This window comes from Nelumbo nucifera, chromosome 5 (assembly GCF_055504915.1).
Source record: "Nelumbo nucifera cultivar China Antique chromosome 5, China Antique-T2T, whole genome shotgun sequence".
Classification (NCBI taxonomy): Eukaryota; Viridiplantae; Streptophyta; class Magnoliopsida; order Proteales; family Nelumbonaceae; genus Nelumbo; species Nelumbo nucifera.
In genome coordinates this window covers 45,867,167-45,882,734 of record NC_142653.1, presented here as the reverse complement: position 1 = coordinate 45,882,734, position 15,568 = coordinate 45,867,167, and the positions used below count along the sequence as shown (strand labels likewise).

General features: G+C 36.6%; 1 protein-coding gene across 10 annotated transcripts; it reads left to right on the top strand.

The window, feature by feature from the left end:
• Positions 1-575: 575 nt before the first annotated feature.
• Positions 576-14,724, top strand: LOC104608546 (uncharacterized). 10 transcript variants are annotated; one of them, XR_016076689.1, is made up of 8 exons: positions 577-696; positions 1,030-1,156; positions 11,621-11,739; positions 12,709-12,766; positions 12,849-12,916; positions 13,495-13,663; positions 14,005-14,180; positions 14,297-14,724. XR_016076689.1 is itself a non-coding variant. In XM_088888902.1 (8 exons), exons 5-8 carry the CDS (start codon positions 12,726-12,728, stop codon positions 14,131-14,133), a joined length of 399 nt encoding a protein of 132 aa, XP_088745028.1. In that variant the 5' UTR covers positions 578-696; positions 1,030-1,141; positions 11,621-11,739; positions 12,161-12,270; positions 12,709-12,725; the 3' UTR covers positions 14,134-14,724. The 10 variants fall into 10 exon arrangements, 7 of the variants coding, with proteins under 7 accessions (XP_088745029.1, XP_088745028.1, XP_088745025.1 ...); XM_088888902.1 differs by adding an exon at positions 12,161-12,270 and having other exon boundaries at positions 578-696; positions 1,030-1,141; positions 13,503-13,663; positions 14,005-14,724; XM_088888899.1 differs by adding an exon at positions 12,161-12,270 and having other exon boundaries at positions 578-696; positions 13,503-13,663; positions 14,005-14,724.
• The last annotated feature ends 844 nt before the right edge of the window (positions 14,725-15,568 follow it).

Sequence of the window (15,568 nt, the reverse complement as noted above, 5' to 3'; positions counted from 1 at the left end):
TACCAACAAATGGGTGAAGCCTAAAGAGTTCCAGACTAGGAATAGCAACGGGGTGGGTTTGGGTGGGGAATATATTCCCCATCCCAACCCCGATTTTGAAATTAACCCCATCCCCATCCCCATCCCCGATCCCTAATGGAGATGGGTTCCCCGTGGGGACCCGAATCCCCGAAATATTTTTAGATAATAGTATTTTTTTGAAAAATAAATTTACTTAAAATAAATAAAAATTTTAAATTATAAATAATGTTTTAAATATATTGATATATATAATATAAATAATATAATAGTATCTTTAATATAAATAACATTTAATATTAGGGTCGGGGCGGGGCGAGGACTTCAATCCCCATTCCTAACCTAGACCCCGATCGGGGATTCCTATCAATCCTCGTCCCCGTCCCTGCCCCACCATAACAATTCCCATCCTCGACCCCACCGAGTCAGGAAAGTTGGGTCCCCATTTAAAATTATGTTTTGTATATTTATTAGAAAATGCTTAAAATTAGAAAAATAATCGAGGAAATTTCCTTTCTTTCACGAAATGAAAAGCCAAAGCCCAAACCTCTCTCTCCTTCTCACCCATTCTTTCCTACATTTTATTATATTGGACCAAAGACCGCTTTTATTCATTTCATTCTATATTATTTCCTCTCTCTACAACCTCCTTAACTTTCTAAGTACTAGATTCGCAAGGTAGGTGACTTGCCTTGTGTTCACATTCTTACTATCTCATATTTAGGGATTTGCTCCTGAGGGGGATCTACCTCGAATAGGGCGGGAATGGGAATAGGGAAATTTTCATCCCCGTTGGTAGAAATGGGGATAGCATTCCCACCTCACGGGGTTCCCGATTCTTGCCCCGTGGAGATCCCCGTTAATTCAATTACAAAATTACCTTATATATAATACTTTTAGGTTTACCTACATAGCATGTTTCAGTTTCTCTTGCCGACTCCAACCCCAAATGAGTCAATTACTCAGTTTAGGTTTACTCTTTTTCCCCTCCTCTTCTTTTTCTTTACACAGTGGTGGCACTGGACTGGAACAACGGGCTGTTATTTACAAGATCACAACCATATCAACAATGGATTGAAGAAATAGTTAGACTAAATCGAAGGAAGGAGGACTGCACGAACAGGTTACAGCCTTACTGGTATGGGCTTTTTTTTAATATTATTGTATTCTTTTCCAATAAAATATTTTTTATTCAACATCACCAAACCTGAACCGATCTATTGTCATTTGCCATTGTCCTTATGCTTCTGCAACAATAGCTTTTAGTTTTAATTTTATTTTTTATATCATTTTTTATTGTTTTGAAATCTGGGCAGCTACAACTCCTCATCGTTTTGTCTTTATAAAAAAGTAAAACCCCCCCCACAACTATGTAATATTTTGTCCTTATTGGTTATTTTTATGAGTTTTGACAACCCATACTACTCCCACTTAGTCGGTCAGACTAGACAACATCGGAGGAAAGACATAAACCCTATTTTAAGTACAAGACTCACAAATTGATGACCATTGGCCATTCATGTGTCAACTAGTTCAATACATAAATCTAAAATCAGGTTTGATTTTCCTCTTTCCTACGGTCTAAACTTTCAAGTTTCGACTAGCAGGTTTGGGCCTTCAAAGACTATAGGCCTACGGAAGATGACCCGCCTTTTTCTTCAATCTCTTTGTGATCATCCTTAAGCCTCCATTGTTACTTATATTCCCCTTCTTTGATAGGATAAAGTGCCAGTTTGAAAAGATTCAATTAGGGCTCACCTGTCTTGTTTTCTTTTGACTTCTAATGTTATTATTTTCCATTGTGAGATTCTCCTTGTCCTATTGTTCGTGGAGTAGAATGAAACTGAAAATTTTCTCAAGATTTGACCAGGTTATAAATATGTTTATTAAGCTAGTATGAGGTTTGGTGGGGAGTAGGGACTCTTGCAAGGATGGGAATCCTCATGGGGACGGGGATGGTGATAGTCTTGTCCTCGTTAGTGGGGAAGGGGATGGGGATGGGGAGTGGATCCCTATCCCCACCCCCACCCCATTGTCATTCCTATTCATATTGCTCTAAACTTGTCTCCCTTTCGATGCACTCATACTTGATCTCCTTGAAAAGGTTGGAGATTAGTTGTTGCCTTAGTCTTCCATCATTGCGAGAGGATAGGATTCCAATAGTTCTAGAATATTTGATTATCAAAGATTCTCCCATGACAAAAGAATAATTTTATGAAACAAAAAGGTGAAGATGTTGGAAGGGTTAGAAATTAGGTTTGGCATGGCCAAACCGGGTGGTGGTTGGCCAAATTTTTAAAATTTTTTAACCCAACCCAGGAACCAATTTCTAGGTGATTTTGAAATATGAAATTTTGGGATTGATCTTGCACTAAACTGGACCAAATTTGAAGTCAAGTTAAAATTGATAATACCTGATACAGATACCACACTGCAAAGCTCCCAAAGTGGTAGTTCACGCCCAATATCAATTCCAAAATCAACCTCCAACTAAAAATGGCATAGTGTGTATGTAAAGCCAATTTAGCAACACCATTTCAGCAAAAACCAGACTCCAACTTGCTTGGATCGAAGTGGGTATGTGAACCTGATATTCTCTACCATTTTTCTTGCAAAAACACAATAGAGAACTGAAAAAAATCAGCTCTTATCAAAGTTAGGTCGAATTAAGGTTTTTGAGAAGCAATGGAGAAGAGAAGGGAACAAGAGAGTGGAGAGAATTAGCATAATTGGACTCTCCCCTCTTTCTCCTTTATATAGAGCACTCTCCTAACCTAATTAAGTGTTGATCCAAATCAAAGTTGGATTATGAGTTTATCTTTAATTGATAAACATTATCTTCTTAAGAAGTACTCCATACCAGATCCTTGCCCATTTTCAGCCCAAGTCATATCACAATCACATAATTATCATACTAATAATGGACCTTAAGCCCATTTGGGCTTAAATACTATATGTCATGGCCACTTTGGTCTTAAATACTATATAGCATGGGACCCACAAAGATCTCATACAAGTCCATAAGGGTTCGGCCCCATCTTTGGTAGAGGTTATGGTGAATTCACTACTCAGGGGTAGTGAACCCTTGGCCCCAATTAGCTTGGGCTCAATTTGGACCCAACATTTACATATAAATGATCATTGGATTCAACCACCCTATGAAGACCCAAGGATAATGGATTTATGTAAAATAAAGCCCATTAGGTAATCAACCCTGTAATGGTCTCTTACACCTAACCTCTTGGCCTATAATCATCAGAACACTGCCTATAGGGAATGACCTATTCCTTGATTACAAAATGCAGTATCACATTCTCCGCTTAGATGGATCCCAGGATTAAAACCTTTTGCAAACCTTTTTCATAAAATAATAATATAGCATATAAATACATTTTTCCAAATTAGATTTTAAATACAGTTGAAATCCACTGTCGATAATTTAGGTTTCCATCAAAGAGAGTGCAAACCTTGATATTTACTTTGTCTAGCAAAGGGGTCGATCCTATCATTATGATCACCTACTCAGGTAACTTGTAAACTACCCCAACATGCCCAGATATTTGATCCTTGATGGATCTCACTGGTTGGCACATCGAAAGTAGCTTAGTCCAATACCTAGTGTAGCATCATAATTAAGTTTGGGGTTAAGTGCAACTTTCCATTTTTTCCCATTTATCTCCAAGGTCTAGGGCATAAATTAAAATTGGTCCGATTTTAATGTTTCTTCTAAATGCCCACTAGTTGTGCTTGGGGTCTAACCCCAGCAACTGAGACAAGTTGTTTCACCAGTTCGGCAGTACACAAGTGTCAGCCTTGCTAGGATAAACTCCCCAAGTTTATCCAATAGGTGAGAACATTCTAAATTAACACGAGTCTCATAAGTGTCCAGTTTAAGAAGTAATTCACAAAAAACACACTGATAAGAACATGAAACGATAATGTACTTTATTCATTTTACTAATAAATGTTTATGTACGTCAATTTGATTGGAGCTAAGGGCATATACTATTTAATAGAAGATTGGTTCAAGATAGAACATGTGCCCAATGTATGGATCAACCATCACAATGATTAATAAGTAACCTTGATGGTTGCTTCTACCAATCAATGGTTAAAGAGAGCAAATGTTTCTTCCTTTTACTTTAATGGTCGATCAGCAAAGGCTTACGTTAATTTTTTTTGAAGTAGACTTTATACTCATTTTGGGGGTAAATGAGGTGGTATGGGAATTTTTGCATTAATTTTTGAAGCATATTTCCATGTTTACCAAATGCCAACAAAACCAAACCAGGGTGCATATTTCCCCCAGTTCCATATTTGCATTCTTCCTAAACGCAGCCTAAGGCTTAGTTTGGAAGGAGTACAAAGACAATTATGTACAATGCAAAGCCTTGCATTTTGTATTATTTTGTATATATTTACACTATACATGTTTGTATTTCTACTCTTTCCAAACTAAGCTTAAGGATCAATTTAGGCACTATACATATTTGTATTTTTTTTTATTTTATATGTATTTGCATTGTGCATATTTTGCATGTAGAAATATGTATATTTGTATTTGTATGTATTTGCAAGTAAGCTCTTCAATATTTTCTTATTCATCTTTATTGATTCTTTGATTTGGTTTGGATGTATATCATTGATTGATCTTTCTTGTTCTTGTGTTCTTGTGAATCGTACAACAATCCTATTACCTAAAGAAAATAGGGGCATTGCCTTGTATTTCATATTTATATAACCCTTTTCAGGAGTTTAGTTTATATTTCTTAAGGGTTAATATTAGTTGAATGATTTAATTGAGTAACCATTCAGCTCAACAAATTGAGTTATTATCAAACAAACCCTAATTGAGCTATTATCACACTAACACATGTACAAGTAAATCTAATCTAAAAATAAGAATATAGATAAGAGATTCCATCTTTGTTTCTAGCGTACCTATATGGTTAATCTAGTCATGAAAAGCTTAAGAGGGTAAGTACACTACATTGTAACTAAAGTTGATTTAATTCTTGTGTTGGCTCTAGCAACCAACAAGGCTATGATAGGGAGATTGGACTATTTCCCAAGTTTGGGTGACAAGTGCTTTTCTAATAGTAAATAACTATGAAAAGACACACCATTAGCAACCAAAATGAGGTGGGCACCTAGGCAGCTAGGTAACAAAAAATGGTTATAAGCAATAATTGATCAATTAGGTTTGGGTAACAAAAAATGGTTATAAGCAATAATTGATCAATTAGGTTTAGGTAACAAAAAATGGTTATAAATAATAATTGATCAATAAGGATAATCATGGTTGTTAATTATTCCTTTCGTCAATAATTAACAACAATTGCATGGTTGTCTTTATTTCACTAAATATTGTTACAAAAAATGGATATAAGCAATAATTGATCAATTGTTGTATATGCTTTAACAATAACTAATGTGATTGTTTCCTATACATATGTGGACTATAGTCTCAAATCACTTTTGGCCACAATCAATAGTAATTGTTCCTAATAATATATTTTAGGCCACTTCATTAACAATAGCTCTTTGTAATTATACTTGTTCATGGGTTAGGCTTGGGCTTGGATTTTTCCAAATTTTGAATGAGGCCCGGCTCGAAGCCTGGCCCATGAATAGGTCTAATTGTAATAAAAACTTTTAACCACACCACTAACAACAATAGCCAGTCCGGTTGTAATTAAAGCCTTTAGTAATAGTTTTTAAGCAGTTGCAACATTTTTTGATTGTTGCTAAAGGTTGATTTTCTTTTTTTTGTAGTGAAGGTTTAAAGTACTAAGGCTATGTTAGTTTGAGGTGTAAAAACAAATTTACACCGAATGTAAAAATGAGAACCAGTTTGATGAGAGTGTAAAATGGGGATCGGTTATTGGCCCCATTTATACTCATCATGTTTGGAGAATCAAGTAATTTAAACGTTTCACTACCTACCCCTGCCTACCTAACTTAAACGTTTCATAAACCCATCATGACTCTAATACCCCTACATCTTGTCACTGTGCCGGTGAAGGAGAGAGAAGACAAGAAAAGTTTGTGAGAGAGAAGGAAAGAAAAAGTGCTTGAGCTAAGCTGATTCACGACGACGATAATGGTGATTTCTCATGGGTTTCTTTTGATAATCGACGTTTTCATCATGGCTATGATTATCTTGTCCTCCGCTGTTGATGTGCTCTGAGATGGTGGAAACGCCGGTCGAACCCAATTTACCATTGCAGCACTAAGAAGAGGTGCGAGCTTTGATTCGTTGTCGTTTGGTACCAACCTGGGTGAAGGAACAGATGGAAACTTCATACGCCGGTGAAGAAGCATGCGGCATGGAGGCTGAGCAGAGAAGAGGTACAGATCTGCAACACCGATGGTGGAGTCTTCAACAGAAGTCGAAGACTGATCGGAGAAGGGGAGAAGGGGGAGAACTACTACTTCTGGAAGTTGCAATGGTAGGTACAAACAGATGAGAGTGAAACCGGGGAGGAAGAAGAACAAGGGGAGAGAGATTCCATCGAGTTTTGAGAAGATGGAGTTTTACATCAATTTTATCGATGGTAACTTTCCATCGATTTTCGATGTAAAATTTACCTAAAGTGGAGTTTTACATAACATCTCATCCAAACGTTAATAAAATTGAACCAGAGTGTAAAGTTTACCTCGGTTCACATTTACGCCTTATACAAATACAGCCTAACATGAACTTAATACAAGTATTTTTTATAATTTTTTTTTTCAAAATAGGTCATGGGGTAGCTCTTAAGCTTACCTACCCCTTGAAATGGATCAAAAGGCCAAAAGGCCAAAAGGCATGTAGTTGGTGTATTTGTGACTCACCAACCATATTGGACAATATGTAACAAAATTTTGAACCTTGATATAAAGATCTTTCTTTGAAAATGTATTAAGGATGCCTTAGCCACTCACGATACTCTTGTGAAACATCATTCCCATTAGTCCCTATATGCCCTATCTATCACACTGCAATAGAAATGTTATAGCATATCTTTCTTTGTTGTTCAGGCTCTAAAGTAGTTTGGCTTTCTTTCCATCTCTAGTTATGCATGGGCATGGAAGATATGTCTTATAGCAATGTTGTCAATTGACTTTATTTATTTTTTGTGGAAATAAGACTCAAAGTATGGGATTATGGTATGTATTTCTTACTATAGTGTGGTACTTATATAAAACAAATTTGGATGGCTCACATTGCAATTGTTTTTGAGAAAACACCTTTTGATCCCAAAGGACTGCATTATGTCTAATGCTTCCATTGCTCACTATATTTCTATTAGTCTATCATATTCCATTGTTCCTATTGTAAAATAAATGGGCCACAATGGTGGTAACTTTTTCTCATTAGACCAAACCCAAACAAACATAATAAAAATCAATTTAGAGGCTAGGGTTGTTCACAAAAAGCACCAAATCAACTGAAGTAGCCCAACTTGAAATTATATGGCTGATTTTTAGAGTGTTTTTGGTCATTTTGGTTCATTAATATTCAAAACCCAATTGATCAATTTAATTTTAGTTCATAAGTTTATAAACCAACCATAACCCAAATCAAACCGATTATATGTTCCTATATATATAATAACCTAGTATTAGTAAACAAAAAGTAGCATGTTAGGAAAAGCATAAAGTTGTATCAACAATAATAAAATAGTAATAAAATGTAGTATTAATAGTTAATATTCAACAAGTTGTAGTTTCCTATTTCAATGAAAGCATAAAGTTGTATCAACAAATTACTCTTCAACAAAAAATGAAAAAGTTGTAGAAAGAGAATTTTAAATAGTGAAATGTCATTCCTACGTTGATTAAAGTGTAAACTTAGCATAGACCATAGAATGTCATTGTCAATAAACAATAGGTTACAAGCTGTTGGGCACTTAGGCTCATTTTTCAATTCAATAGGTTCTCTCAATAGTCAATTGGGTTCAAACCAACCAACCCAAGAAACCATCTACTCATTTTTATAAGTCAGTGTTCAACTGTTCATGTATGGTCAGTTGGTTCCAATTTGGCAAAAACTTCAACTTGAGTGCTTTGGTTTGGTTGAGAGAACTGTGTGCAATTGCATTGAACCGACCCATGTAGGACCCTAGTAGACATAGCAGTGGAATCCTTTCAACCACCATGGTGGTTAAAGACCTCCCTAGATGATTGTAGGAGTTTGATAGATAACTTGAAGGTGATGCAAAGAACAATGTAGATCTATTGGTGGAATCCTCACAACTATTATGGTAGTTAAAGATTGCCCTAGTTGATTGCAAGAACTTGATTGATTGCTTTCCTTCTTGCTCAATTTGTTTTGTTCCTAGAAATGCTAATGGTACTATACATCTGCTAGCAAATCATGCTTTAACTAGCTATCACTAAAACTCAAACTTGGTCTCTAAGTCTTGATTTCATTCTTTTCTCAATTATAAAGGATAATTTTGATCAAGTGGAATGAAATTGTGCACATGCTTCATTAATAGAAAAAGAAAATATGATTCATTAGTGATGCAACACGATCTGGGCACTCCTAGCTGGCTGAAACTTGGCTCCTAGCTGTGACAGACGACACCTGAGATGAAGAGGAACGTGAAGGGTTCCCGGGGAGCTCTCCCGACGGGAACACTCCGATGACTAAGTTAGAACTCTGAGGAAAACTCAAGGAAAATACAGAGAGTTAAGAGTGCCGAAAGTGTTAGCTTCAATACTTTTGCTTCGTGGAGTCCTCTCATACCGGAGCTCAGTCACATCAGGCGTAACCGCCACTGCCCTAGCCGTTACTGCCAGGGCTGAGGTGGCAGGTGCAGGCTGATGCTGCAGGGTACGGACTCATCAGGTGTGCCATACTTTTCAGAGACGGCGGGCACGACACTGCCTGGCAAGAGATGTGGGCGCTGCCACCAGATCCGGCTGGTACGGATGTCAGGCGGATCTACCCTGCAAGCTGCCGAGCTACATTGCACTGAACCGCCTGGGGCTGGGTTGCCTTGCACCGAGGTGCCGAGGTACGCCGAGGTGCTCGCACTGGAGGTGAGCCTTAAGCAAGTACGAACAGGAGTCTCAACAGTGTTGTCCCGAGGTGTTTCTCCCTCGGGACACTTAGCCAAAAGCTGGGGTGCTCCCTTTAGGGAGGGAGAGCTCGGAGCCCCTCAGAAGGAGCTCGGGGCCCTTTGCACGGAGGGAGCTCGGGGCGCTCCACCCTCAGGCTTGGGGTGAGCTGGGCCTTGCTTCTCGACGAGTTGTCACACCCGCCGAGTCGTTTGGTTGGGCCTCAACGAGCTTGTTACGCCGAGTTGTGGCCTGGCTATCGCGTTGAGTTGTCACTTATGCCAGGTCATGTCCACGTGTCCCCGTGCTACGAGGTCGGGCCAGATCACCCTACATCAATTAGCATATAAAAAATTTATATTCCATAAATATTTTCAAATTATCCTGAGAAAGCCAAAATTAGTTTTCCTTGTAAATATAGACGGAAACCAATTTATTCATGAGATTGGAAGTATCTATAAAGATAAGATGATTGTAATTGCCAATATTTTACATTGTAAAGTTGTTTGAGTCATTCCTAATTAACTAAAAATTAAAGGGGTGTTTTACAATATGAATATTCATTAATTATATTTTTGTTTTAAAAAGTAAATACAAGCTTGCCTTTGTTTCAAAATACAATCCATGTTCTCAAAATAATATCAATCACTAGATGAAAACCAATAACACATATTGGCTTCAATTTTGGAAACAAAAAAGTTGCACTTGAAGTTCACAAGTAGTGGATTTGGGTCCTAGTGAGAAACACTTCTAACCATGAGCTTCTTCTTACTTCCAACTTTTATCCTTCATCTCCAAGTTTCTAATCTTTTCTTTCATTTTGCTTCTTAAACTAACCTAAGTTTCTATCCATCATTTGTTGCTTTTTCACTTTTATAATGTCTGTTTCTTCCTTTCTCTTTTCTTGATTAAACCCATATTACTCTACAAAATGCAAGCTTCTCCATTTTTTGGTTAAACCCATATTCTAATAGTCTCTTTTCCTTAAGTTACCCCATTTCCTTGTGCCTAAATCAAGCTCTTCCTCTCCCTGTAATTGCTTTTTATCCCTAGGATCCATGTTTTCTTTCCCTTTCTTTTTAAAATGTTTCTTTACACTACAAGAAAAAGCATTTCTAGCGGTAGTTTTTGAAACAGCAGAATGGTGACTGCCGCTAGAAATATTGGTCTCACTAAAAATTAAACGACTGCCATAGTAAATTAGGCGCTAAAAACTAAATGACTGTTGCAGTAAATTAGGCGCAAATTGTGTAGGTTTTTTCACCCCCCGCGCCTCTTCCTCTTCCTGCTCTCTCTAAATCTCTCTTTCCTTCTCTCTTAATTGCCTCTTTCTCTCTCTATCAATTGAGCTTCGTGCCACCGACGTCTCGTTGTCAACCAAACTTTGCACCATCGGTCAGCATCAACAACAACTAACAAGTAAAACTCTCTCTCTCTCTCTCACTCACTCTCTCTATCTTAATTCATTAAGTATTGGGATCACTTCACCCTTCCTTAGAATTGTCTAGGGTTTGGAGCTATTCGTAACTTCTCCAAATTCTCTCTCTCATTCTTTCTTCGAATTCTCTTCTACCCTAGACCAAATCAAGTAGAGGGTGCTTTCAAGTTAACATTTTCCTTTGAATGATTCAATTCACGTTTCCAACAATTTCAGCTCTAGAGTTTTCAACTCCAAAGCTTGTCTGAAAGATAACATGGTCTTTGCAGTAGAGGTGGTTCGTTATAACTATTTTTGAAGATGGTTCTCTATTGAGGGCACACTTTGGATCAATTCCATCTCTGGATGGTTCTCATTTCTTGTTCTATGATCAACACCAATTTATGACTCTCAGGCACAGGAGTCTGAAAAGCTTAGCGACTTAGGGTTGGAACAATATCTAGATTTTTTGTTTGAAAAAAGGTGTATACTTTACTATTTTAATGTTTGTTACCATTTAAACATGTTTGCTTATTGAATTATTTGTTAATGCTTTGTGTTCCCTATGGAATTGATATTTTTTTTCCTTTTTCCTTGCCAAAGGGGATCCACTCGAGAATCGGCTTTATTGTCTATTATCGATGCTTTGACCTATAAGTTGCAGCATCAATTTGTTGAAAAGAAGTGAATGTTATTTATTTCATTCTCAATTCTTAAAGCGAGTAGCCATTGACTTTAAATCTTTTAGAGTTTTCCATGTCAAATCTTAGCACCCCTCTATACCCGACTTTATCTATGATAAACAACCTAGATGCAACAGTCCATACTAACACACAGATATATACAAGCAATATTATGTATGTATATGGACTTGTAATGTGTTGCAAATTTACCCCCATGGCCAAATTAACTCTTCTAAGTTACACAGCATTCTTATGTTTCTGCTACTTCAATAACAATTTCTTGCAAATTGCATTACTTTACTGTACCAATGCCTCAATTCCATAAAAAAGGGGTCTAGCAAAGAGATATCCTTATCTTGTTGTGTTATTGGTTAGTCCTCTCTTTTTTTGTAGCAAATTCGTTTTTCCATTAGTTTTAGTATAACTATCATTTTCATATTTTGCTCTGTAGGATTACTAGCTACCACTGTTGGTCGTGGCAATAGTGCAGCACATGAAATCTTAGAAGATTCAGTTCCTCCCATTTCTCAAGCTCGTAAATCTGGATCCAATTCATCAAAGATATCATCTGTAAGTACGACTTTGAAAATTTGCATATTTTGAAACCCATAGATTTTGGATGCAAAAAAAAAATCTGATTAACAATTTGTTGGCTTTTTTGGATTATATATGAATTTGTTAGATATTAGATTGTTTGGTTATTGTCACTTTTGTTGGCGGAAATGATTTAGAGGAGATTGAAAGATCAATGTGAATTATGTGGCAGTTTATTTATCCAAAATCAGGTCCTAATGTATGTAAAAATGCACCATATTTTATTGCTGAAAGCCTCTGATCATATACTTGATAGCAGTATAATGATTTTGGTCCTGTTAACTGACAGGCTTACACCTGGTGTTTTAGATTTTTTTCCATTTCTTGAAATTGAAAATTTATACTTTTTCCTCTTTATTTTCAATTTGAAACTGATTTTGTTGCCTTTACTTCGTAGGTGAATGCCTCCAAACTTATAGTGGCTGTATTAACAACAACAATATCTGCTTGGTCATTTCTTCTTACAACCATTAGTGGATGGAGAATTAATTAAAAAACCTGGAAAGAGTGAGTTCAAAGCACATGCACTCATGGGAGTAATAACATGATGATTGATGGGTAGTATTTGGGTGCAGATTTCTTCATAAGGTTTCATGTCTATTTTCACTAAACCTTGGTGACTATTTCTAAAAACTGAATATGTGGAGGAGATAGGTTTCATTCCTAAATACTAGCAACTTCATTTTCCATTAGAAGTACCTTTATATGCAGCGTAATCCTATATCAAGAAAAGCAGGATCTGTGAATTTTTTGCGTCTCTCTTTCACTTCATTCATAGTTTCCTACAGTATCTTATTGGTAACTTTTGTATCCAAGTATTATAAATTTTTACTGAGTAATTTTTTCCTTCCAAGACTGATTTCCTTGGCAAAGTTTAGCTAGCCCATAGGCCATGTAAGGGTTTGTAGGTTTGTAAATTATGTAAGTTGATGGCTTGATTTGCAGGTTCATGTTCCTCCATCATGTATTTCCAGCGGTGTTTGCAGGCCACCAGAGTTTTCAGGTGTTCACTTTTGCTGCATTTCCTGTAGAAATTCTTGGGGAGGTATATTGCTGAGAAATATATCCATGTGACTCGTTTGTAGGCCACCAGCAGTTGATTCTGTCTCTTCACTGCAGCATTGGACCAACGCCTCAAAGGATACCATTAGAGGTAGGTTCTACCTCATCTTGTCTTTGTTTCCAAGCAGATCCAACCCCTGGAATTATGACTATTGTCATAGCCCATACCTGATTGAGATTAATATAAAGTTTAGGATTTGGATATGGTATTCTCTTAGTCATTTTAGGAGTCTTATAAGATTATTCCAATTGACTTGATTACATTTTAATTGCCAATTATATAAAATTAAAATGAAAAACCTTATAGTTCCAGTATTGGCTGCAATTTCCCTGAATCTCCATGAGGTCATGTAAAATTCTGGTATTTGTTCTAGTTATAGATATTAGAATCCTTCTCCAGAGCTGAATCCCTAGCAAGTACCAACTGCATTGAGATCTAGGCAGTCAGTTGTTATTAGGAAATTTGCTTTTTTCTTAAGCATCCTTAATAATAAAAAAATAGGTTGGTGATGAGTCTGTTTACCGGGGGATTGCTATCTCAACACAATTTACGTGGTAGTTTCGTCTTAAGATTTAAATAGTTTAATTAGTTTTTAATTTCATCAATCTTTGTACTACTGTACTACATGCCTATGTGCCAAGCACTGAATTCATGCGCTTCTATGCTAGATATATAGATATACAATGCGCGAGCTGTGAGCAAGATAGAGATACAGAGATGAGAAACGAAGAAGTGAGATTATATAGTGGTTCCAAGCTTCCCCTTCTGGGATTTGGCATGGTTGCATTCCCTTATGATAGAGAAAGAGTCGAGCTCGCAATATGGATGGCCTTCAAGGTACAAAACTTCTGCTCGATCCTCATTCTCTTCATGTTGCTTTCTTTCTGTTAAGCTTAATGCATGTTTAAGTTGGGGCTTTGGAAAACAGTCTCGTCCCTGCAATGCAATGAAATTTAATTTGTAGCCTTTGTTAATTAAGCTTGTACATATATTATGTTTTTGACAAAAGCTATAAGTTGACAGTTTTAATTAGTGTTTGTGAGTTTGTAGTACTCGATATAGGATAGGGAAAATTTTCAAGCCCCTTCAATATGGTATATATATTCTATTGCTCATTGTTGAAGTAGGATGAGTTGCATGAACTTTATATAATGTGGTTGTGGTATTAATTAATTCAGATGGGTTACCACCATTTCGACACTGCAAAGATATATGGTTCGGAACCTACCGTAGGTAGTGCTTTAATGGAGGCAATTCATGATGAGGCAGTGAGCAGAGAAGAAATTTTTGTTACTTCTAAGCTATAGGGATCTGATCACCATGACCCCATTTTCGGACTCAAGCAAGCTCTGAAGTAAGGAACAATATATATGTCTTTTCTTTTCAGTGTTCACATGCATTAATTCAATTATACTAATCCTTAATTTGACTGAATACATAATTAATTGCACCAATCCAAATATATACCAGCTAGCTCTTGCACAGAGAGAAGTGAAGAGGGAGGAAGGTTGTGTGGTCCTTCAATTTGTTTGTGTTTTTTAGGAATCTAGGGATGGAATATGTGGGCCTGTACCTGATACCCTGGCCAGCCAAACTAAAGGTGTGTTTTGAAGTCCTATCAAAGCGCTTTCATGGCAGCCATCAACTTGAGTTTTAGAACTGTTGACATGCTTTGCAACACCATAGAGAGAAAAGCTATTCTCGACCTGAAAAAGGGTCTCAAAGACCCTTCAAATTGGCTCTCTTCTTGGGATTCAAACAACAAAGATGTATTTGTGAAGTGAACAAACATGATGAGGCTTGATTTGAAAAACTCCGAAAGTGGCATTGTGAAGAGAACATTTTTGTACAAACCAAGAGTTTATCAATTTGAAATTAAGATGCATTTGTGATTCAAATATTTTGAAGCGAGAATGGGCTTTTAAATTTTATTTGTAATTGATGTTTTTTTTTTAATTTTTGTATTTCATTTCAATTTAAGTGAATATAGAGAAAACAGGTTACTTGAAGCAAATTAGAAAAAAAAATTAAAAACAAAAAGCTTATATGAAAAAAAAATATATGGTTTTAGCGGCAGTCACAATTGCCGCTAAAGATGTCCTTGACTGTCGCTAAAAGCACACACATAAAACTTATAGCGGCAGTTGGTTTATTATTAGTCACAATATGTTTATTATAATCGGGTCCATCGGGTCAAACCCAATTGTTCTAAGAACGATCCTTTCGGTTCTATGTCTAAAATTATAGACCCTACCAGGTCCGGTTTGGTTCTAGGTCCATAGTGTTTCTTGTCAGGTCAGTTCCGGTTCTACCTAGACTTGACCTGGACATGACCTGATGAAAATCCTACTCGAATTCTACATTTGCTAAAATTTGAATGGCTCAGGCATGATGTTGTGTAAATTCTTCAGGTTGGATAACCAACTTACACCATTATTAACTTTAAGGCTGCAACTTCAACGGAATTGGCCAAACTTAGGGTCAACCTTAGGAATGACAATGGGGCAGGTTCAAGGCAGAGATCATATTCTTCATCTTTGACCTTGATTTTGAAATAAATTCTTGTTCCCGCCCTGATTCTACTAGGGATAAAAAATTATCCTCTATCCCCAATCCTTAACGGAGACGGGTTCCATGCAAGGACTCGAAACCCCAAATATTTTTAATTCATAATATTTTTTGAAAACTAAATTTATTTAAAATAAATAAAAATTTTAAAATATAAATAATATATTAAATATA